The sequence below is a fragment of the Coloeus monedula genome, assembly GCF_965178545.1.
Source record: "Coloeus monedula genome assembly, chromosome: 3".
In the NCBI taxonomy this organism is placed as follows: Eukaryota; Metazoa; Chordata; class Aves; order Passeriformes; family Corvidae; genus Coloeus; species Coloeus monedula.
In genome coordinates, this window is record NC_138783.1 from 41,085,761 (window position 1) to 41,109,968 (window position 24,208).

General features: G+C 36.8%; 1 protein-coding gene across 1 annotated transcript in view; it reads right to left on the bottom strand.

The window, feature by feature from the left end:
• Positions 1-6,058: 6,058 nt before the first annotated feature.
• The window catches only part of PGR (progesterone receptor), a gene marked incomplete at both ends in the record, with an annotated part of 31,619 nt that continues 13,469 nt past the window's right edge, over positions 6,059-24,208 (bottom strand). The window contains 6 exons of the mRNA XM_082278775.1: positions 6,059-6,214; positions 7,663-7,820; positions 10,886-11,016; positions 14,388-14,532; positions 15,952-16,254; positions 23,597-23,713. Coding sequence (XP_082134901.1) covers positions 6,059-6,214; positions 7,663-7,820; positions 10,886-11,016; positions 14,388-14,532; positions 15,952-16,254; positions 23,597-23,713 — 1,010 coding nt within the window. The remainder of the gene's footprint in view (positions 6,215-7,662; positions 7,821-10,885; positions 11,017-14,387; positions 14,533-15,951; positions 16,255-23,596; positions 23,714-24,208) is intronic.

The window sequence follows — 24,208 nt, forward strand, 5'->3', positions numbered from 1 at the left end:
TCAAATAATCTCAGTAAGACCACATCCACACCTTTGTGGATTCATACTGCCATGCATATGTTGGTTTGGTGCTTCCCTTATTCATGGTCCATAGAGCCAAGACAGGCCTGCCAGAATAAATCAGTTTCTTTGAGCAGCACTGTGATGAGAACATTGTTCTCAACTGGAGATATCTCAGATTAGAGTCTCAGACTGGACATCACCCAACAGGTGTAATAGAGGGATGAAGTGTAAGAGCATTGCTCTATCCCCATCTATTCCCTATTTTTCATACATGAAAAATAGGCCTCTGTGAGAACTGTACATCCATGGAATGAGCAGCTTATGGTGATGTTCATACAAATCCCACCTGTATAACGCAAAGGTCTCTGTACTGCTCTGCCCAGTTATTTCTGGTGCAATGCCAAAGGTGCTTATTGTGCTCACTACCTGCTTTTCATCCAATCTAGCCACTTGTTTGAAGCTCACTGATGCAGTGTTCTGAATTCCTGACAATGATTTATTTCTTTTTTTTTTTCCTCCACACAGCAAAAGGAGATTTTAGTTATGAACTGGCTGGGTAGGTATTTAAATGGAGTGTGGGAAAATGCAATAGAGTGAGACTACTTAAATGACACTGTGAGAACTTCCTCACTGAAATGCCTGAATTCTAAATTGGTGGAGCTATTGTACCTATAGAGGTGAGAAGGTAACTTAGTTTTCATGGTCAGAAAAACATGATCTATGACTAAAAGGCTCGTGATAGTATTTTATAATGAGCCCACCCCACACCAGCAAGAAATTGAAATGCTGCTAGTTTTGAAGGATATATTAGAATTAAATGAATGCTCATCACTATTTGATGTCTTCTATATATGCTTTAAATGCCTCATACAGAGCACTGTGGGCTCATCCCAGGGAAAAAAAATTTCTATAGGTGAGTGGTAAAATACATCAGGGGAGCAGCACTGCTCATGTATTTGAAGTTACGCAACGGCTGCATTAGTTCCAACAGCACTTAAAGACTATTTTCTGAGGGTTATTTTCTCTTTAAGTAAACAGATAAATTTTAACTTAGTTATTAATATCCATGCAGTCACCTTTTACTGCATGTTTCTGTCCAAGCATCTAAGAAGCTACAGTACCATTCTGCATACAAATAATGTCAATCTAATAAATTGTGTTCATTGAAAAAAAACCCTCATAAATTTTAAAACAAAAAATACCTAAAATATTAGAGTTTTTTTCCTTTTCATCTTCCGAGGGAAAAAGAGAACTAAACTAAAAGCAAATCTCTGTTCAAGTCAGGTCACCATGACACAAAGCAGTACAAACCAATAAATCCAGCAATGCTGACAGTCCAGCCTGGCAGTATGCTCACAGGCTTCTGAGCCATGGAAAGTTGGGAGGGCTTTGGATATTAGCTCTATGGCTGCAGGCTGACTTCTCGGAAGGAAAGAAAGGTCAGCCTGCCACAAACAGCATGTAAGGCAAGAAATGTGTGCTTGGAGTTGCACTGCACGGGTGGAGTGCAGCCCCATCCTCTCCTGCTCTGCAGATGACCCAACCATAAATCTGGGCAGGTGGGAGAGGACAGGAAGGAAGGATCCCTGCAGGATCCCTGCTGTTCATGCTACTGATACATCACTGTAACTGAGTATTTGGGTGTAGGCAGGAACACAGGAAAGCAGCTCACCTTCCCAGTAAAGGTAATGGAGACAGACCTATTACTCTACTTGAAAAGGAAAAAAAAAAACACAGCTAGGTACTAACAAGGCATCTGTCAGAAAACACAAATTTAGGTCTCACTTTCTCTGTTGCAGATATAGCACGAGAAAGCATAACCACAGTGCAGCTGCAGGAACAGCTGCAGATCAGAAATTATTATCTGTGTTTATTACACACACATATAACCAGGCCATTCCAAAGGGCCATGGAATCATCTGAAAGCTTCTCAGACCACATTTCCCTCTGTCATGGACTAGGTGTTAAGGAACCCACATCCCCCCGTCTGTAAAGGCTGGTCCAAAATGTAGATCCAGCTGAGATCTTTGAAAACATGAGCCAAGTATTTGATCTTTTGTGTTTCTTGGACCACAGAGATCACAACTGCCGAGCAGCTCATAGACAAAGAGAACAGCTCCCAGGGCTGGAGGTCTCTCCAAGAACAGGTGGGCTGCCATGGCCAGGCACTTAAATCTCCAAAACATTATTTAAATACTATAAATATGATACCTGTACAGAGCTGAATCCCAGCAGCAGAGCTCAAAGGAAGCAGATGACTTGATGGGTTGGTTTGTTTGCTTCACTCAAGTGCCAGCAGAAGGTAATGCTGAAGGGCATGAGTCAAAAATACTTCAACTGTACAGAACAGGAGAGGCTTAGCTTCAGGCACAGCCTGCATTATTTAGTGTATGAAGAACTTCTAGTGACAGCTTGAAGCAAAAACCTGTAGAAGATGGCTGGCAAGCTTTCTAATTAATACCACAGGTTTCATACCTTTAAAATGTAATCAGGTACATCCTAAATGTCAGAAAACAAGAAAAATCCATCTGCTGAAACCTCTTATTTCTAGTCTGTAAATGCAACGTAAGAAGATCCAGAATTCTTTTGTCTTGTTCAATATACTGAGAAGCACAACGAGATGTTTATTTAGACCTATTTGTAAAGCTTAGATCAAAAATGCTTTGATCTTTAAAAAAGTATAAATGGATAGAAGCACATACAACTATAAAACCTTGTACTCAGTAAAAAAATCAAGTAATGGCTCTCTGAACATTTCTGCAGGGTTGAAAAGTCATAATACACAAGATTTCTGTAGGGAAGGAAGAAATCAGGTGTTCTGATCAGTGTTCATAGAATCAGAATCATTTAGGTTGGAAAACACCTCCAAGATCAATGAGTCCAAGCTTTGACTGATCCCCACTTTGTCAACAAAATCATAGAAATAAGTCCAGTCATTTCTTAAACTTCCAGTGATGGTGACTCCACCACTTCCCTGGGCAGCCCCTTCCAATGCTTAATGACCCTTTCAATGAAGAAATTCCTCCTGATGTCCAATCTGAATTTCCTCTGGAAGAGCTTGAGGCCACCGTTCTCTCCTCCTGTCACTTATTAACTAAGAGAAAAGGCCAACCCCCACCTGGCTACACCCTCCTTTCGGGCAGTTACAGAGAGAGGAGGTTCCCCCTGAGCCTCCTTTTCTCCAGGCTAAACACCCCCAGCTCCCTCAGCTGCTCCTCACAGGACTTGTGCTCCAGACCCTTCCCCAGCTCCGGTGCCCTTCTCTGGACACGCTCCAGCCCCTCAATGTCTTTCTGGCAGTGAGGGGCCCAGAACTGAACACAGGATTGGAGGTGTGGCCTCAGCAGTGCCGAGTACAGGGGGACGGTCACTGCCCTGCTCCTGCTGGCCACACCACTGCTGATCCAGGCCAGGATGCCATTGGATTCCTTGGCCACCTGGGCACAGCTGGATCATGTTCAGCTGCTGTTGACCAGCACCCCCGGGTCCTTTTCCACTGTTCGTGGTGTCTGTGTAACCCAGAGCAAATGACAGTATCAAAATGGACACTAAATGCCATTTTATAAACTGGGCTTATAGCTGGAAGTTCTCATTTTTTTTTTAACTTCAGACAATCATATAATGATCACAGGACTTTCAGACTCTTATTGCAGACACAATCAGCCAATCATTCTCTGTTGTGTAGTCCCTTTATCATGGCCAGGAAGTTCTGGGAATTTTTTCTCTGAGCTAGAGAACTTTAAGAAACACAATTTGAAAATGTTTTTAACCTTTGTTATCTATTCCCAAAAGGTATCTTTTCTTCCTTTTTGATTATGCCTTTGAGACAAATATAATGCATTTCAGACTAATCTGCCATGTTTATGGGACATGGTGACCTGTCAGCCACTTGAGGATTGAGTAAAAGGCAGATGTAGGGAGATCCATGCATTCCAAAGGCAAACATACTGCCTGCTCTGTCCTCTAATTTCAGAATTAGGGTCGTGAGGAGTAAATTTTAGTGTGGGAAGTTTCTGTTATCAGTTTAATCTAAACAGTAACCAGTAGATGGTCTGCTTTCTCAGCGGTAAATCATGTGGCAATACTTAAATTCCAAAAGAATGCATGGAAGTACTGTTGTTACATGAAAGTGGAATGGATGAAATGGACTTCTTTACTGAGCATCACATTTACTAAATGCAAACACAAAATAAAGAAAATAAAACTTCAGAATGTAGAAATAAAGAATTTTGTGCTATTTATTAAAACATAATTGCTTTAAGGATCACAGTTAAAAGTCAGACTGTATTGAATATGAAAGACATTGCTTGCCTGAGCAGTTAGAGATGACAAACCTAGTCAACTAACACAAAAGTTTGTCTATACCACTTTTCTAGGGTCACATATTTGCACTAGCTCTAGTGGGTTTTGTACTACTGTGTGGGGAATACAAAAAATATTTTTATTCCCAGCTGTAAGGTAGCTTCTTCTTGGTTGGCTTTAGGAAATTTTGACCTATAAGGACACCCTTAGACATACCTGTACTTGTCAGTTGTCCACAAATTTTTCAAGATGTAATTTTTACCAATTAGCAACATCACTTACCCTTTTAGTGAGGGACACCCTGATTTAGCTGGGGATACTGAACTTACATCCCAGGGGCCTTGGTTCATGTGACAAGGATATGTCTGTACAGACCAAGCTACACACCACCAGCAGGACGCAGGCACACAGTGGGGGCATCTAACAAGTCATGGGCAAAAGCAAAAGCGTAGGGCCAGAAGTACCCAAACAAGACTCACCATTTCCTACATTTACGTATCATTTCTAGCAACTGGGAAAATTTAGCATATTTTAATGGACTCATAAATTCTTAAGGTTTATCTGTTCGTCTGTTGTTTGAATATGTCTACAATTTGCTGCCTTATATGCATGAATTCCTTCATAACCATATCATAGGAACAAACAACACTACATTATAATTTTTCAGTTGAATATTCATTTCTATGGTAAAACATATCATTCTTCTTGAAGGTATAAAGCTAATTTAGTCCAATTCCTTTTTGCAGTTACCTCAATTATAATGGTATGCTTTTAAAATACAAAATATGTAGCTCCACTAAATTATACTGAAATGAGTCTGATGTGTATCAAAATGTTTGCAGTCATATTTTCCACTTCTTTTTGCATCTAACGTCACTATAATTTGATTCTAATGGCTGATTTTGTGTTCAGCATTGGAATTCAAAACATTAAGATTATTAAGAGTTGCAGTCAGTGAAAACATCTCTATTTAAAGCTTCTGAAATACAGAATGTAAGAGTTGATGAATTTAATATTACAGCTAAGTGATTTAGCTTTAGTAAGTGCTGAACTTTTAAGGAAAAATAACACAAACCAAAGCTTAGTGGATCTGCATACACATTACTTCTGGTATAATACACACTGAAATTTTCCTAAACTTTCTGATTTTTGAAGAAGAGCTCCACCAAATGCTACAGAAAACAGTATGCTGGACTTAGAGTTTCAATGCAACATGACACAGATGAGATTATGAATGTATACTCTATGCCTAGCACTTTAGTTACTCATTATGGCATTGCAGTAATAAAAAGTGAAATATCTGTAAGAAAATGTGGGCAATATTTATTTTAATTCCTCCAAAATCTTATATTATGCACATGCCCACATGTACCCATGCACACAATGTACTAAAGTAAAAATTTTGCACCATGTCATACCAGAAATTCAAGAGCGTGCAATGTGTAAGAAAAATGTATAACTGTTGTTAGAAATCTGGAAAGTCTATTCATTGTCATTCATATGTATATCTAAAAAGCAGCTTAGACAAGTTTACAAAACATTTCTTATGACTGTTGTGATTTTTGCAATTAAGGAATCAGGAGCTCACAATATGTACATCAAGCTTGAATGGCTTTTGTATGTCACAGGTATAAAGCAGTCGGCAGGGTAAGCATGTCAAATATGCTGAAGTCCTGACATTGCAAAATCTTGACCAAAATAAACAAACAAAAAATGACGCAGATATCATCTCTATGATAAGAGAAAAGACATTTCACTTCTTGTGAAAGAGAAGAGGTTTCACCATCCCTGCTAGAATCTTCGGTAGCTGGGCAGCAATCACCTCTGACATCATCTCAGGGAATTCAACGCTCAGTGCACGGGACTGGAGAAATGTGTTCAGACAGAAGAGATGGAGCTGTTTCACCAGCTGGATTTAATAAAATACAAACATGATCAATCAGGCTAACAGTAATGCAGCCACAGAAACATGCTGTCAATCATTTATCTCATACGTTCATCAGCTGACATCATTCTATACCTGTCATTTCTTGAATCAATAATGAGGGTACTTGTCATTCCCTATTAATGACAAAAATCATACACATAGCTATGGCATGTTATATAAAACCACTGCGTCACTAATATTACCAAGCAGTATCACCCTCACTCATGACATATGCGATGAACAATGGCAACTGCTTCGCAAGCATTCAACATTTCATCTTATTCTCACACTCAAGACAAGAGTCAGTGCTTTGGCCACTACATGCTATTTAAACAGTGCTCTGAGGGACAGCATTTACTGCTTACCTGTGAGCTTGGACATGGTTTTCATTATGATCATATCCCTGTATGCTGCAAACATTGAACTCCACAGACTCTCATTCCTTGAAAGCAACTGCTCAACATGTGACTTTTACATCTCTTCTAGCCCCTCTGAGAGGTTCCAATTTTTATTTCAGACCAGTGACCATTATGTTGTCAAATATTGTACTCTTTCTGCTACCCTAGGCTTTAACATCACAGAATCTCTCCAGTCTGATGATTTTTCTTTTCCTTGTATCTCCCATCACTTTACCAGCCTGACCTGAAACAGGACTTGAACAAAGATACTCTATGGACCAAATATCACTTTGCTATTTTGCAGCAAGCCTCTCCCTCTTTCTCTCCCTCACAGATTATTTTACTGTATGCATTTGAAATGAAGAGATTGAATTAAAATAAAATGCAGATTTGCTGAGTTCTGAAGAATATAAAGATGCAAAGATCCTGTCCACCTTGAACTCCCTGCAAGCTCCTCACAACCAACATCAAGCTCAAAAGTACTTGGTATCTAGAATTCTAAAAGATTACTCGATTCCCAAACATAGACAGATACTGAAAAAGTGGTAGAGAATATACACATAAAACCAGTTGAACTAAGGTTGCAAAGCCAATCTTGGTTGCCTTTCAGTAATTCTAAGTAATCTGACTTTGCAACTTGAATTGCCTATTCCTCACATTATTTTCCTGAACAAATACACACGTGCTCACACACACCTACACACCACCCCTACCAAAGCCCACAAGTGTACTGGTTATGTTACACAAAAATGAAACAAAATGGTAGCACTCTAATGCATGTTTCACAAATACTTCCATATTGTATGCCATAAAATATGTGCACAATGCATACACAGATGCTGAATATATAGCATATATATATATACATATATAGCATGTATATTCACACAAATATATACAATAAAGGAAAAATATTTTGTTGTTTTCTTCTGCTGTTTAGCAATGCTGACTACTCCCTTCCATAAAATTAATTTTAAGAAACACCAGTTCCTTCTTACATAAAAAGCAAAACACACTAACACACAAACTTACATCATGCATGGAATCCATCAGTTTTGTAAGTTGATAGAAACGCTGTGAGTTGGCCACAACGCCTTTCTGGCGCAAACCAATTGCCTTCACCAGTTCTCTGATGTAACTGGTTCTCATCTCATCAAATTGGCTTTGACTTCTTAGACCTTCCAAAGGAACTAAAAACAAATAACAGTTGGGCTACAATTTACTCTGAAGGCAATGAAAAAAATTTAAAGTAAAGGAAAAATTTAAAGTATTTCATGCTGTACAGTGCAATGCATTATTATGTGCCAGGTACTTCTTCCCATTCAAGAGTTACTCCAGAAAGAGTGATACAATTAGTTAAAAGGATATACCAGGAACAATCAGCTCATTTTGCTAATTGCCCATGTCTAGAAATATCCCTAAGCTTCAGTTATAGGCGTTTGCTGGGAAAAAAAATTATGCCTAAAAGAACCACTCCTGCCTTTGAGGAAATACGTTATGGACTGATTTATGTGTACACTGCTGAGGGTCTGCCTTCTTCACAGCAAATTTATGGTAGAGAGATCTAGCTGGAGTGCTTCAAAATGGAGTCAAAGAATGAACTAACAACTCTAAAGTAGTGCAGACAGTAAAGCTGCCAGGCCTCAGGCCTCCTGTTTGAACCTCCTTCTCTTAGCAGAACAGATCAGAGTCTTAAAGGTGAACAGCTTTTTAGAAAAATTAGCAAGGAGGAGAAATTGAAGTTGAACCCCCTCTTCTCTAAAAGGTCAGGTGTGAGGATCAAAATGAGGACATGGAGAGAACATCAAGAAATGAACCTGTAAGTGGCTGCTAATGATAAGATAGTGTCATGGGAAAAGAATACCTTAATTTTCAAAGCCTGTATGGTTTTGGACATTTCTTAACAGCAGCTTTATAGAGAACTAAGGAATGTTTTCATATAAAGTGACTCTGATGGAGTTTAGGGTCAGATGACTTCATCTCTAAACCAGCAATTAAGTCTTTATACTTCCCCTGCAAATTAATTTAAAAGGTGTCTTCCATCAATGAATGGCCTGTTTCCTCTGCAAAATTCTGCAAAAAGACAAGTCACATTCCTGCCTAAAAACAAAATGTTCCTCTAAGCTATCCATTTGAGTGAAAACTTACATGGACAAATACAATTTAAACAGCTGTTCCCTTACCCTGAACATATGTAAAGAATGAAGATGCTTTTATTCAGAGGCACAAACTGAGCAGAATCTTATGCAACAAGATTTACAAATTCCTTTAAATCAGAAGTCTGGAAAGCATTACATTTAAGCCTCAGCCAACTCAAAGAAAAAAACTGTAAAATCAAATATAATGTTACAACTTAGGCTGGGGGTGCATTCAGAATTAGAAATGTGTTGAGACTGACAGTTTAATACAAATTACTGTTTCTTTGCAATTACCTAAAAAAGTCAAAACCAGTTCATCTAAATAATAAATTGAACAGAAGACACAGTGAGAAACTAAAGGATTAGACTTGATTTACTGTTAGTATACAAAAGCCTGAAATGGCTGTACTTTCACATTTGAAGAAGATTAAGATGAATATAATGACTAAAATAAAAGTAATCTTAAAAAAAACCACTTTAGAACAACAATGAAGTTATATGGCTTTTTGAAAATACTTTCATGGAATTATATTTATACAGTACCAAATGTTTACTAAATGTCTCAGCAACAACTGTTAGGTGTGTTCCTTTTCCCAAAGATCTGACAAATTGTTTTTTCCTATAAGACAATAAATGCAGGAGAGAACAAAAAGCAAAATTTATCAGAACAGGTAGAAATACTTTCTTTTTTTTAAAGTAATTTCTTGCATATGCATAAACACTTCATCTTAAAAAAATAGTTTCTGAGTGCAGTGCAGTTGATAAACAGCAACTTGATGAATGCTGTTAAACTGATGCACTCAGAAATGAGAAGGATTGGACCAACAATTGTAATGCTTTTTTGAATTTGATATGAACTTTCTGGGACAGAGATAGCTGAAATACCACAAATTTATCTAAATTTAACTGAAATTCCAGATGATAGACAAGGGAGTTTATTTATGATGAAAACAAGATGGAAAACATTTAAAATAGGAATACATACACATTCTAACAAAGAAACTGGAGTTATATCAGAGGGGAATTTTTATCTACATTACTGCTTTAGCAGAGTGTATGGTATTTTGCTATTCTTTTAGTATTTTCTATGTTCATATGAGCTAAATTTAATATTTTTAAACTTATTCTCTGCTGAGACCAGTTTCTTTTTAAAGAATGGGTTTATGCAAATACCAGCCAAGTACAGACTGAGAGGGACTAAATTTAATTCCTTATCAATTTCTTAAACTTTGTAAAACCAAGAAGCAGGTTATGCAGAATTTGCACTTCTCTCCTCTGACTCCGTTGTGTGCTGAGAACCAAACTTTTACATACTTTCAACTATATTTTTCAGAAGTGCTAATTCTCATTTCTAACAGCATCTGTATAATTTTAAAACTTTTTATTTGGGGATTCATAACTAAAAATTATGGCCTCAGAAGATGTAAATTTTGGTATTTCAAAGAAGGTTTTGGAAGATAAGTTCATCAGCTACCACATTTCCTATGTAAAGTGGAACGCAGCTGCACGCAGCATTCTTTAAAAGATGCATGTGATTAAAAGTGACCACGGATTTTGTTTCCAGAGAAACAAACCAAAGAAAAACATTTCCATTTGTTTATATCTGTGCTAAACTTCACCTATTTATAACTATAAAAAGTTGAATAAATGCTAGTATTGTTTGTCATGCCCACTTCCCTAATTCTTTTGAGCAAACGTGCTTTAAGATCTTGGTTAAGATAAAGCCCTCAGTCCTGATAATTTATTAAATATTTTTAAATACATTCTAATACTTTTTAGGTTGTTTTGGTTCAGTTGGGGATTTTTAAATCTGTGTAGAGTCACTTGAACTGATGTTTCCAGGCAGAAATACTGCACAGTTGTTTTGAAATATCCATATGTCAAAAGGGATCCAACATTTCCCTCATGTCTTTATACACAATAAAACCAACAATGAATCACAAATTCTTTGTTCTTTATAAACATTTGAAAAAAATATTTTTAAGACTTGGAATATTAACATTCATCCTAGGACACTTCCATTTGTTAAGCCAGAAAGCTTAGTGATTGTCAAGTTAAACAGCATGGCTTAAAACTCTTTTAGTAATGATGTGTTACAAAGAAATAAAAGAACCTACTTGTGTTGAGAAGTAACAGCGCTTTCATACATAAGAACTCTTCTTGACTAACTTGAAGTCTGACAAATTCCTGTGGGAGTTGCCACATGGATAGACACAGGGAATAGAATGATGATTCTTTCATCCTCTGTCTTACACCCAGAAAAGGTAAAAAAAAAAAATTAAAAAACATGAAACCAGAGACAAAGAATGACTCCAGTCCTAACTGCTTGAAAGAAAGGTCTTGTTAACAGTTTAATTATCACATTACAAAAATTAAAGATGAGACTATACACGTATACAATTTTCTGAATTTTTTATTTCAATGCTAGTTTTTTTTTAATTGTAATGAATGTGCTATTATTTTGAATGTTTAATCTGTTACTGGTGCCCACAAAAAAACCAAAACTTGGAGAATATCAAAACTTAATGCTAATCACCAAAAGTGCTGGGAGTTTATTAATTAGAAATACCCAAATAATAAAAATACGCAAATGATAAAAATACCCAAATCATAAAAATACCAAAAAATACTATTTTATTTTAGATGTTGATAGATTCTTGCATCTCTGTAAAGATTTCAAAGCATAGAGCTGAAGACAAACCTGAAAGTCTATGGAAAACTTGCTCTCAGCTTCGGCAAAAACCTCTTCAACAAAATACTTTGTAGCAACCCTAGCCTGGTACTTCTAGTAGCAATGATATTATTTTGTAGCATGCCATGACACTAAAGAAACAGTTAAAAATGTTACATGCCAAGTAAACAGAGATATTAATACAACCTCTCCTAAACTCCCACAGAAGTAACAGAACAAATCACACAGGAAATACATAAAACTGCAGGGTTTTTTGCAGCACTTCAATACTGCTTTTCTCTTTGTGATATTGGTATACTGAGTATATATTATTGCATATATTTATTAGGAGAGTATTTTCAACTGAAATGACTGCAACAATAGCATTACAAAGTTTCTAATCTAGACTGAATTCACTCCACATTAACCTGATGATCCAGTAACTGGGACTGATTTTAAAAGGTTGCATCCCAATCCTGATGAATTAGGTACAACAACAACGGGAAGATTAAGTTTTCCTCCCCCGCCTGCTACGGGGTTCAGATCAGCCTTATAATCTGACTGCAGATAGTAACCTCAGCAATCAAAACAGAAGATATTTTCCGTTAAAAAGATACTTTTTTCAATGCATTAATTTTGTTGTTGTTGTTGCTATTTAAAGCACTACTGTTATCTTGAATGAAAATTATTTCATTGTTGTTCAATATCTGATATCTTGTACCAGATCTTAAATGACATAAACATAGAAATCTAATGTATTAGACCTGAATGGGCTTGTTTCTACACCTACTTTAAACTTTCCTTTCTAATACTTTCTGGTAGCATCTTTTCCTAATTATTATGTATGAAGAGCAATAGCAGCTTTCAGGGTTAGCAGCTTAAATGCTGTTCTTACCCACGTTTTTAGACACTGCAAAATGCAAGTAACAGGAAGTCTTTGTAGGGTGTTAGCACTATGAAGTCTTTGTCAAACTAACACTCCCGGCTTTCTTGGTCTGAAATTGATGTTACAAAACATGTCCTTCCTGAGAAGAATAGCAACTCCGTTCACTATATGACAGCTTGACTGTGACACAAGCTTTGGATTGTGGTTCCATGGTAATTATGAAACAACTATGGTGTGTGATGACCCTGCAGAAGGAATTTCCATTATCTCTTTCTACCTCTAGGCACACACTCCTGTGATTCTGGCATTAGTGCCTGAACTCCTATGTGGTGAGTCATGTCAGGGATCACCACCACCTGCTAATGAATGGCTTTTTCTGGGGTAATTCTCAGGCATATAAAGTCCTTATCTGTTAGACAGTGCAGCCAGAGAGTGTTTGGTCCAGTTTAGCTAAAGTCATGGGGATGCATGACCAGGACAGTTAACTTTTTTGGCAGTGTTCAGCAGTTACCTTTGCATAAAGCGAACATGAAGTACAAGCTTACATATCATTGTAGACAACAAAATTGTTTACATTTTACTGATCTAAAAGCTAACTTATTTCCCAATAAATTGTTGCAACTAAGATTCAGTGCATCAGTCACCTTTTATATCTCTTTGTTTATAACATCTCTAGTATGACCCTGAGGACATGTTCTATAACCAAGAGAGGAATACGTTGTCAGCATCCAGTGTAGATGTTCTTGAGCTGACAATAAGAAGCTGTTTCTGGTGGATTATAATCTGGGTTCATAAATGGCAACCCTATTCTAAAGCAAAGTACTTAAGGTCCTCTTCACAAGGTGTCAGGAGTGGTCCACAAGTGGCGTGATACTCTAAGACATGACATTACTGCATAAACCCATCTCAATCTATGTTTCTTCTGAATGTAACCATAAAATGTATCAGACTATGCTGGGACAACAAGACAGTCAGAAGTTCTTTCAACCTCATCACTTCTAAGTATTTCAATTTGTACAGCACAACTAATACAAATGGGAGAAGAGAGAATTCATTACTCAACAACCTCACAGTGATTTACAATCATCTGGAAAAGGTCAGGAGCAATAGGGCCAGCTCTACTGAATATCTTCTATAAGAATTTCACTGGGAAGATCTTGCATGTCTATATATTTTAAAATCAGGTGTCTAAATCTTCTGCAAATCCACCTCTCAATCCTTAAACAGTATGTCTTAAAAAACACCTGTTTTACTTTCAACTTGCATCATAGCAGTTCTTTTAGTATTTTAAGAAAAAAAATAACTAAGAAAAATGTATTAAGGAAAGATAAATATAGGGATTAAACTACATTTTACTGTTACTGGCAATCTCCCTATAACCAAAGAATATAAAATTCCAAGTCTGAAAATATTAATTTGCAGATCTGGAAAACTGACAAAGACTGAAATGATGGCTATCTAAATTAAACAGCATAGTGAAGGAAAATCCAAGCCAAAAAGCCCCTTCCCCTCCCCAGCAGAAAAGCGCAGTCTCATGTAATTTTTCCTTGATATTGAAATTCCTTCTTGGCGAAATTTTTTTTACAATTTTCTAACAACAAATGCACTTTTATAACAAGAAATGCACTTTAGATACTCATTTTTATCAAAAAGTGTCACAAATGAGAACGTAGGTTATATGCAAACTATTTGTGAAAACCACCCAAAAAAAAAAAAACCAAACAAAAAATCACAGTTCCATTTAGTAAACATTAATTCGAGTCCAATTCAGATGAAGTAAATCTTCTGACATCATTATTATTTTATTTACTATTATGATTTTTCCCTTAGATAATTAAAATACTATTTGAACTGCTTTTGCTTGAGAGTGTACACAGAATAGTTGGGGTTCCCACAAAACCCTTCCCAAAGTTACTGAACTTTGATACGGTCAGAGGATTTTGTTGTTAATTTTGAAACAGAACAAGTAGTGAATGAAATCTTGACATCAATGGAGTCACATTACCATTGGCACATGAAAGTTCAAAATGTTATTCATATAATACAAGCGCATTCTACTTACTCATTTAGGATTAGATCTGGTGCAAAATACAACATCTGACCACTGACATGTTTGTATGATCTCCACCCCATTGCAAAAACCATTAGACTCATCCAGGAATACTGGATAAGGGTTATCTGATCATCGATGTGCAAATTCCGAAAACCTGGAAATGAAATTAAAGATACAATATTTCATCATTCTCATTTAGACAGCAGCTAAGTAGGTATTTTGAGATTACAAATCTGAGCTACCAAACTGAGAACACCTAGAACAACAAGAGGTTTTGGGGATGTAGCTCTCAGATATTTAGGTAATAACTGCCTGTCTCACTTTGATAGTTAGCCTCTTGTCTTTTTGTTCTCATCCAGTATTTTGAAATGTTAAAACCAAAATTTATTTTTGCAAAAATGACTGTTTCAAAGAATAGGGATGCATCTCATTTTCCTTTGGTAAAAATATGACAGTTTGTAACATGATCACTGTAATCAACTCTCATTTAATATCGATAGCTTGAACATCACTCTTCTTAACACAAGATGCAGCTGTCATACAAAAACATCCTTATATAAATACCTTTCTTGCATTCAGCTAAAGAGAATCATATTCAGTTGTGTGCTTGTGTTTGATAACTTTCGCTGTTTGATAAATTTAAAGATTGCCACAAATTATCTGAGTCAAACTAACAGCTTTCTGCCACTGAAAACAGTGCTCCTGTTCTACATCATGAGGTCCTGTTACCTCCTTCAAGCAAACTTTGGCACTCATGCTACTCTTCAGTGAACTGCTTCAGTTCATGAAGACATCAGAAAACTACAGAGGGTTAAAAAAAAAGGTTTCTTCTCATTTGGTGAGATGAATCAATTCACCCAAGAGGTCTGGTAAGTGCCAACTGCAATGGGAAGAACAGTGATAGAGACTATTGCTTCCTGCAGCAGCGAAGTGTCACACTGAGCTCACATTAAACTGTATTTTCCAGGCTTTCTGCTCAGTATATTGATTTCTATATATCCCAGGGTGACCAGGTTGATCTCTATCACCATACAGCACCCATACTTACATCACATGGATTTCTTTTTTAATCCAGTCATGGATCTTCATAAATTTAGTTACTTCTCATTAGCAGTGTTTGTGAGCTGCTTAGTTCTAATTGCTACTCTTTATTAAAATTTTTCTTTGTTACTTTCAAGACGTCATTTTAGTAATAATAAGAATAAATCAGAAGCAGAAATACAACCTTTTTTATATCTGAGAGAACCAGCATCTCACTGCCACATTAATAAATGAATAAATAATAGAGTAAGAGGGGTTGGGGTAGAAAGGCTTCTATAACAATCACATATAGGAACTCTCTGAGCTCCTGTGGTTTCCTGGAGTAAATCTAAATATTTGAATGGATTCCTTCAAATGTGCCTCCCTATTAAAATGTATTTGATTAGTTACATTATCTGATAAGTGGAAGCTTAATAATTTTGGAATTTGTAAAGAATTAATTAACAGGCAGTCAATAATATTCTCTTTAGACTGCTTCTCCAATGAAATATTTGTTTAACTACAATTCACTACTTATAAGAAATGGTATTACCTGGTAGCAATTTAGACCACTTGACTACGCAAAGAAGTTGCCTCTCACAAAGATGATTCAGACTGGTCAGCAAGGAACTTGGTGTTTCAGGTTTTGTATTGTCATAACCAGCATAGACAACTTCTGGCTCAATGCCTCGTAAAACACTTATCATTGGAGGAAGAAACTGTATTTCTTGATTTGGAGAAAAGGACAGCCTCTGGGTTAGAGACTGGCTCTCATCTTGAAGGGTTGCTGGCTGCTGGAGTGCAACATCTAATGTTCTCACAACCTTAATTTTGTTAAACTTTTTCAATTTTCGACCTGAAAAAGGAAATTGTTGATCTGTTAAAAAGAATTAACCAGTAACTCTAATATTTCCCACTAGTGTTGGATTACACTCAATCTATACAAGGAAACTAGAACTGTCTTCAAAATAAGTTTTCTATTTTTTGACTATTTATGTAATTGAGAAATAATCATGGAAAATTCTTAAGAGCTTCTCCCTCTGTATCATACTCCCTTCACTAAGGAATGAACAGCACCCACCCATTAAAATTATTGTCATGAATTCTAGGTTACAGTAACCTCATAAAGTGTTTTCTGGTTCAATTCCCACTGTTCTGTCATACGCCAACAGCTGAGCCAGCTGGCTCTACAATTCAGTTTCTATTTAATGTCAATTAAGTATACTGCTTCTTTCACTCTCTAATACCCCAAACCAAAAATTTTAGTAATTTATTACTACACAATTAATTACTACACACAGAAACTCTTTTCCTCCAGTTCCCTAAAAGCATTTCATCTCATGTCTGAATCCTGTTTTGATGGCCAGGGGATGAGTGAAAGACCCACAAATACTGTAAAACCAGATGTCAACACTTAGAAAACACTTCACTTTCTAAAGCATAATTTCCCTTTCTCAGAATTTGCAATTGTTATTTCCATAATGCAGTGGTATGAACAACACTGACTAAAACAAATTAATAGCTGAACTGCTTTCCCAAAATAAGCGCAGATACTTGTGGTATGGCTACGGAAATATATACAGCTCTAGGTAGCAACTCTTCAAATTTCTTTCATGGAAACACTCTGGCAGTGCACCCTATAGACACAGAAAACCAAACCTTCAGAGGTTCAAAGACAATGACCCTCAGTGACATATTACAAGTTTCAACAAAAAGGCTTATCCGTGCAGAAGTGACTACATGGAATACATTTGTTTTAAATAGATCCTCAAAGGTGATGAAAACCCTTCTAGGTCATTAGTTCTGCCATACAAGTTTGGCTTAGGGAAAAAAGGGCCAAAAAATGCAATAAAGATACTGACATTTATGGTCTGATTTACATGACAGTGGGACAGAAAGAGACATGGGGGTGGTGGCAAAAACAGTAACACTCATCATGCAGTGAGATCAGGGGTCATGTTCCCATAACTTAACCGTGGGTTTAATTAGTTTAGTGTCAAGTGCCCCAACAATCATAAGCTCATTTTATCATTTGTGGTAAGAACAAAAATATTTCTGATTAGAGATTTCTTACTAAAGAACCAAACACAAAGTTACATCTTATGTTACAGCTGAACCAAGAAAAAAAAAAGGCAAAACAAAAAACCACAAAAGAATAGACAATTTATTATGCCAAAAGACCCGGAGCCAATTTCTGTCATAACAAAACTATACATAGTTGTAGACATGCTGGGAATTTCCCACTAAGTATTGTGTAGGCATGAAGGAAAAGAGAAGGAACAATGCATTTGATAGTTCATAAATAATGATTTCAGGTATTTTCAGAAATAATGGCTTCAGATACTTTTACAGTTCAGAGAACAAGTAAAGAAAGAAACCAAACAGAATGCTTATCACATGGAAATGTTAGTAGTTAATAAGTACCCATGTTTCCAAGTGACTAAATGTATCAGAATTAATGTCACACTGGTTTGCAGAATTGCTTATGTGTTTATTGCTAATTATGTTGCTTAACAGCCACCAGCAGAACAAGTCCACTTGTTACCTATCTACTGGAGAGTTGACTATTAATAACTCACAGCAAACTTTCCCATCTACAATAAGGAGACCATGTCAAATTAATAAAAACTCTTAAGGACATAAAGAAAATGAGAGATTTCACAATAGCTTAGTTTTTCATTTGCTCTTTACAAAATACCCAGGTAAGTTTGTGCTGTAAGATAAATAAATGTCTCCACTTAGTTCTGTAATGGGTAAATAATACGAATCCACTCTGATAACTACTTTTCTTAATACTAAAACCTGTCTGTGCATATTTAAACAGCACACACTTTTTTTGCAACATTTCCATTACTTCATTTCAAGATAGCCAACCACTCAAGCAGTTTTTTAGTACTCACTGTTCCCCTACCCTTGATTACTCTGAATGTAATATGAACACTATGTTTACAGTGTTTGTGTTCTAAAAACAAATAAAATCTATTTAATCTCACTATCAAGTATATTATGATTTTCTCCTTACTACCTAATTCTGTAATTTAATATTTTTGCAACTAGGTATGCAGAATCATGCTGACAATCAGACATTACTGACTGTAGACATTTTATATTAAAAGGACTGGGTTTCCAGTAGAAGTCTAACATCTCACTACCCTTCTCCTTACCCTGTAATGAGGTGAAAAGCATCGATGATGTATTATTCTTGACAGAACACTATGACCCTTACTTTAAGGTCACTATGCTCTCAGGTTTTGTGTAGAAAAACAAGCAATGCACACCTTAAGGGGGGTGTATACAACATAAAGAAACAAAGCAGCAAAGCAGAAGTAACACATCTCGGTTTTAATAAACTCTTTGATCCTACCTCAGAAAATATTACCTGGAAAATAAATTCACCCTTTCCTGCATGTAATCACTGCACTGCAGACTGAAAGCTGACTGAAACAATGAAGACCACAATAATTTATCAATACAGCTGAACAAGGAATCTGTGATAATCAGCCTGGGAAAATTACAAATTCACTCATAATAAATAAAAGAGTTGAGTACTTGTTTATTCCAGGACCTGATCCAGCTACCTGCTCTCCTATTAGGTTTAAGATTAGAAAGGGGATAGATTAATGTCTCAAGTTATGAGGTTATAATACTCAAAGACAATTAACACTTTCACAGAGAATGACAAATATGGTACTATGAAAAGCATGTTTTTATTGATACTTTCCTTCTAAAGATTAAGAAAGAGGAAATAGCCCACATAGGGAAATAAATTTCTGAAGCTATTTGTTGCTAGTCTATAATTTACTTACAACAGACTTACAATTTCTTTTAAAACATTTCAGGAGTTTGAAATTGTTTTGAATTTAGGGTTGAGAAATGGAACCGTAGTCTGTGTAATAAAATATTACAATCTTACCTATATGGTTGCCACTCAGTGACATTCAATGTGTATTCTCTAAGAAGTAAGTTTAATTTAATTAATATAGTAATTTTTGGAATCTTATCATTAATATCCTGTAAAATCATAGTGTTTCTCATGTTAATTAAGCAAAATAGCAGCTCTGCCTTTAACTCAAGGCCAGCATTAAGAAACTAAGTATCAGAGGTAAAAGAACAAAAATATATCCATCTTAAGTTCTAAATGGCAGAAATCACAAAATGCACAAAAAGTCTTGACCTATACAGGCCATAAACACAAGAAGAGATTTAAAGTACTGCCGATTCCGATTCATTTAAACTACTCAAGGATGTCTCTAAGTATTTCATTTGTTCCAAGAACTGGAAATTTGTGTATGGACATTTCTCACAGAATCACAGAATTCCAGGATGGGAAGGACCTCAAGGACTATCCAGTCCAACCTTCCTTGGCAAAAGCACAGTCTAGACAAGATGACCTTGTCCAGCCGAATCTTAAAAGTGTTCAACGGTGGGGAGTCCCCCACTTCTCTTGGGAGATAATGCCAATGGGTAATTTTTCTCATTGTGAAATATTTTCCTCTTGTGTCCAATTAGAATCTCCCCAGGAGTAACTTATCCCTTGCCTTTTCCATGTGACTGCTTGCAAAAAGGGAGATTCCATCTTCTTTGCAGTCATCCTTTAAATAGCGGAACACAGTGATAAGGTGTCCCCTAGGCCTTCTTTTCTTAAGGCTGGACAAACCCAGTTAAAGAATCAGAGAATCACAGAATCATTTAGGTTGGAAAAGACCTCCAAGACCATTGAGTCCAAACTTTGATACATCACCGCCTTGTCAACTAGAGCACTAAGTGCCACATCCAGACTGTCTTTAAACACCTCCAGGGATGGTGACTATCACCTCTCTGGGCAGCCCATTCCAAAGTTTAACAACCCTATCTGTGAAGAATTTCCTCCTGATGTCCAAGCTGAAATTCCCGTGGCACAGGTTGAGGCCATGTCCTCTCATCCTGTTGCACATTCCCTGGGAGAAGATGCCGACCCCCATCTTGCTACAGTCTCCTTTCAGGGAGTTGTAGAGAGTGAGAAGGTCCCTCCTGAACCTCCTTTTCTCCAGGCTAAACAACCCTGGGTCCCTCAGCTGCTCCTTATAGAATTTATGTTCAAGACCCTTCCCCCACTCTGTTGGCCTTCTCTGGACATGCTCCAGCACCTCAGTGTCCTTCTTGAAGTGAGGGACCCAGAACTGGACACAGGACTCGAGATGTGGCCTCACCAGTGCCAAGTACAGAAGGACAATCACTGCCCTAATCCTGGTTGCAATGCTATTCTTGGTATAAACCAGGATGCCATTGGCCTTCTTGGCCACCTGGGCACACTGCTGGCTCATGTTTAGCCTTTCCTCATATGACAGGCTTCACAGCCCTTTGATCACTTTGGAAAATTATCCAAGCCCTGCAGGACTCCATATATGAATCATACTGAGTTGATCAGCACATCAAGTCATGAGTAGGAAACATTGCTCATGTGATACAACAAAGGAATAATAAGAAATGGCAGATGAGCAAAAGGAAGACGGGTAGCAATAACCATATAGAAAGATTGTTATGATTAACAGTCTACCTTGAGATTTTATTTGTAGTTTGAATTTTAAATCTTCATTTACTAATAGCATAATTTCACTCCAGTTTTCTTCATTTTTGGTCTACATTTGTCTTTTCTTCTTCATTCAGTATTAAGCACTCAATTTCAGCCTGCATAAAACAATTAGCTTCCTAATCTCCCCAGAACTCTTGACATCACTAAGAGCACCTGAAATAGTACACTTAACCTGAGGCAGCTGACAAAAAAAAAAATAGAGATGCCACAGTCACAGCTCCACTCAATATTTCCTTTTTTCCATTGCCCAGCTGTTCTCTTCTACTTTCTATTTGCTGACAGATTACTTCTTTCCAGAAGATGGTGTAGGTGGGGATATCAGGGCAGAGATCTGATGAGATGCCATGTCCCTCTAAGAACTAGAGAAACTAGACTGCACTGACTTCTCAAATAATGGGAGAGAGCTTTGATTAGGTATACTTAGGAGAAGACTAAGCAACACAACAAACTAGCTAGATAAAACAATCTAGCATTAAATACAAAGAGAATATTTATGCTTGCTTTGTAATAGCTGAGAAAAAAGGTGATCGAAAAAGGTGATGAGAAAGATGAAGATTTTACTCTATTCATACCTGATAGCAATAAAATAAAAGTCAGAGCACCTTTATCCTCAGGTTTTGTAGGAGGACATAACATCTTGATAAGAGGATACACTAATGAGGACCTACCATCTCATCAATATGGCTGCTAAAAGTGTCCAAATTTTCCTGTTTCTAGTACCTACACCCAGAGAAAAATGTACATATTAAACAACCCTATTAAAAAACTAGCATCCGTAAATGCACACAAAATGTAGAATGAAGTCAAGCCTGCTGGCGACTTTTCCTATGTAGCATTACTATGCAGAACAATGCTGAAGCAAAAGGACTAGACAATGATAGTGAGCCATCTCACACTCTTCTGCTTGTTCAAACTGCTGCCTGTGATGTTGAAACACATGGGGCTTAGTTGTTGGTGTTATGCAGGGTATCATAAATGAAAATTCAGGTCAGATCATCATCAAACTCTCAGCTGTGTAAAATTCACAGCCAGGAATTAATTTTTATCTGTATTAATTTATGCCCATTAGAATTATAGAATGGTTTGGATTGGAAGGGATCTAAAGATCATCTAGTCTAAGCCCCTTGCCTTGGGCAGCTATATATTTTAAAGATCAAATTGATCAAACCTTGCATGTTCTCCCAAATTTTAAAAGGCAGGCACTACATCTTTTCCTGAGTCTTCATTCTTACTCTGTATTTTCCACAGCCTACTCTGGACCTCTGCCTCCTTGGCTTTCTCCTCTTCCAATGCTGGGCAAACAATGCTTTAGGTTCTGCCTTTGTAGTAGTACTGTTTCTCTACTGCACTGCTACTCCAGCTTTAAAACACCACTTCAATCTGAGAAGGATCCAAAGACATGTTCTCCTTTTGTCCCTCTCCCCTCAGCCCAGTGGCACCAACGTGCTTGTCAGCTCAATTTCTTTTTTTTTACTGAGAGGTGGCACTGACTGACCATGTAAGAATGACACAATGGCCGTGTGTGCAGAACATTCCAGCTCCATGGAGCTTGCATTCAGCTTACAGCAGCTGGAAACACAGAGCTGTGCAAACTATCAGTCTGAAAACTATATATATGTTTTAAATTATGAATGAATGCTGATCAGCAAGATAAGGAAATGATGTACAGTATATAGTGCCAGCTCTTCCTTCAGGGATAAAAAACCAATATTTAAATGTGGGGGAGGGAATGCAGGGGAGAGGGGGAGAGAGGCAGACAGATAGACCGAGGGCTTTGATGTGCTAAAATAGATTATATTGGAAATAAAGCAGCTTTTTGTCCTTCCCTTTTAATTTTTTTTTTTTTTAATTCCTTTTAGGAACATATTCTTTCTATCATTTTTATATAGCCATTTTTTATAGTGTAAGCCATGTATTTTCAAGGTTCGTGCTGATCCAAAATATGAATAAAATACAAGGAAAAATAAACATCATTCCCGCCTGTTAGCACAGCAAAACTTGCTGTGTGACTACCTGATCATACACCATTTTCTCCCTGTAGGTATTCAAATGCACAGTGCTCAATTTTATTTCATGATATGCAAAAAAAGCCCAAATCTGTTCGAGAAAGAACTAATACAAAGATGGGATTTCCAAGCATCTGGTATGCAAAGTCTGTAGTATTGGTGCAACCACTGCCTGGCCCTCTCTTGTGGAACAGAAGGATACAATTTTGACATGTACTCAAAGCAATGATGGACAGCATAATAGAAAAGAGAAAGGGACAGTACTGATTCCTGATTTTAGTGTCAATTTCAATCTGCTTCTTTATTTTTTACCTAAATCAAATTATCTGATCCAAAATTATTAATAAATACACACCAAAGACATAACTCCTTTCCTTTCCAGAAAATGAGTGTAAGGGTACAAAGAGATTCCTACAGAAAGGTGTTTTTGTTTCAGGGTTTCCAGACTCACTGAAGAAAAATTCTAAGAAATAATAAAACATTAGGTAATTCTTTAAAAAATAACATTTGAATGTGGTTCTTTCCTTTACATTATCAAAGTAATGTTGTTTAACCTCGACAGACTGAAGATAGTGTACTTGACTGCCTACTTGTACAAATCCACTTGAAAAACAGCTCACCTCCCAGGACCATACCAGCTTGACAGCACTTCCTCAAGCGACACGCTGGGCAGTTCTTCCTACGGATTTTATCGACTATGCAGTCATTTCTTCCAGCACATAAATAGTTGTGCTGCCCTGTAGGCAAGAGAAAAACAGGATGAATACTACATTTTCTAACATGACAAAATTATTTCTGTGTCTAAATGTTTCAAAAATAACTGAAGATTCAAAAAAGTGTACTTGAACCATAAAATGAAAACTCTTTCATTTTACTCTACCTTTTGACTAATCATGTTACTATTTGAATATAATGTTTTTTTTGGCCTGTTTAAGGGTGAAACTCCCCATCATGAAATTCCCAAATAACTAGGAGGCAGCATGAACTGCTTAAATTATTGTACTTACAATATTTCTTAAGTAAATCAAGCATGAGGACTGACCATTTGTTTCTTTAAAACTTCTTTTTCTTTGAAGTTATTGATCCTGTTTTCAAAGAACATAAGTAAATTGTGCTTGGATTGATGTAGAGTTTCTGACAGAAAAACAGAATGAAGAAGTTGGGGCAGTGCAAAAAAAAAGTCCCTTAAGCAGAGTAAATGACCTCTGATGGAGAAGCAGCTCTATACTAAC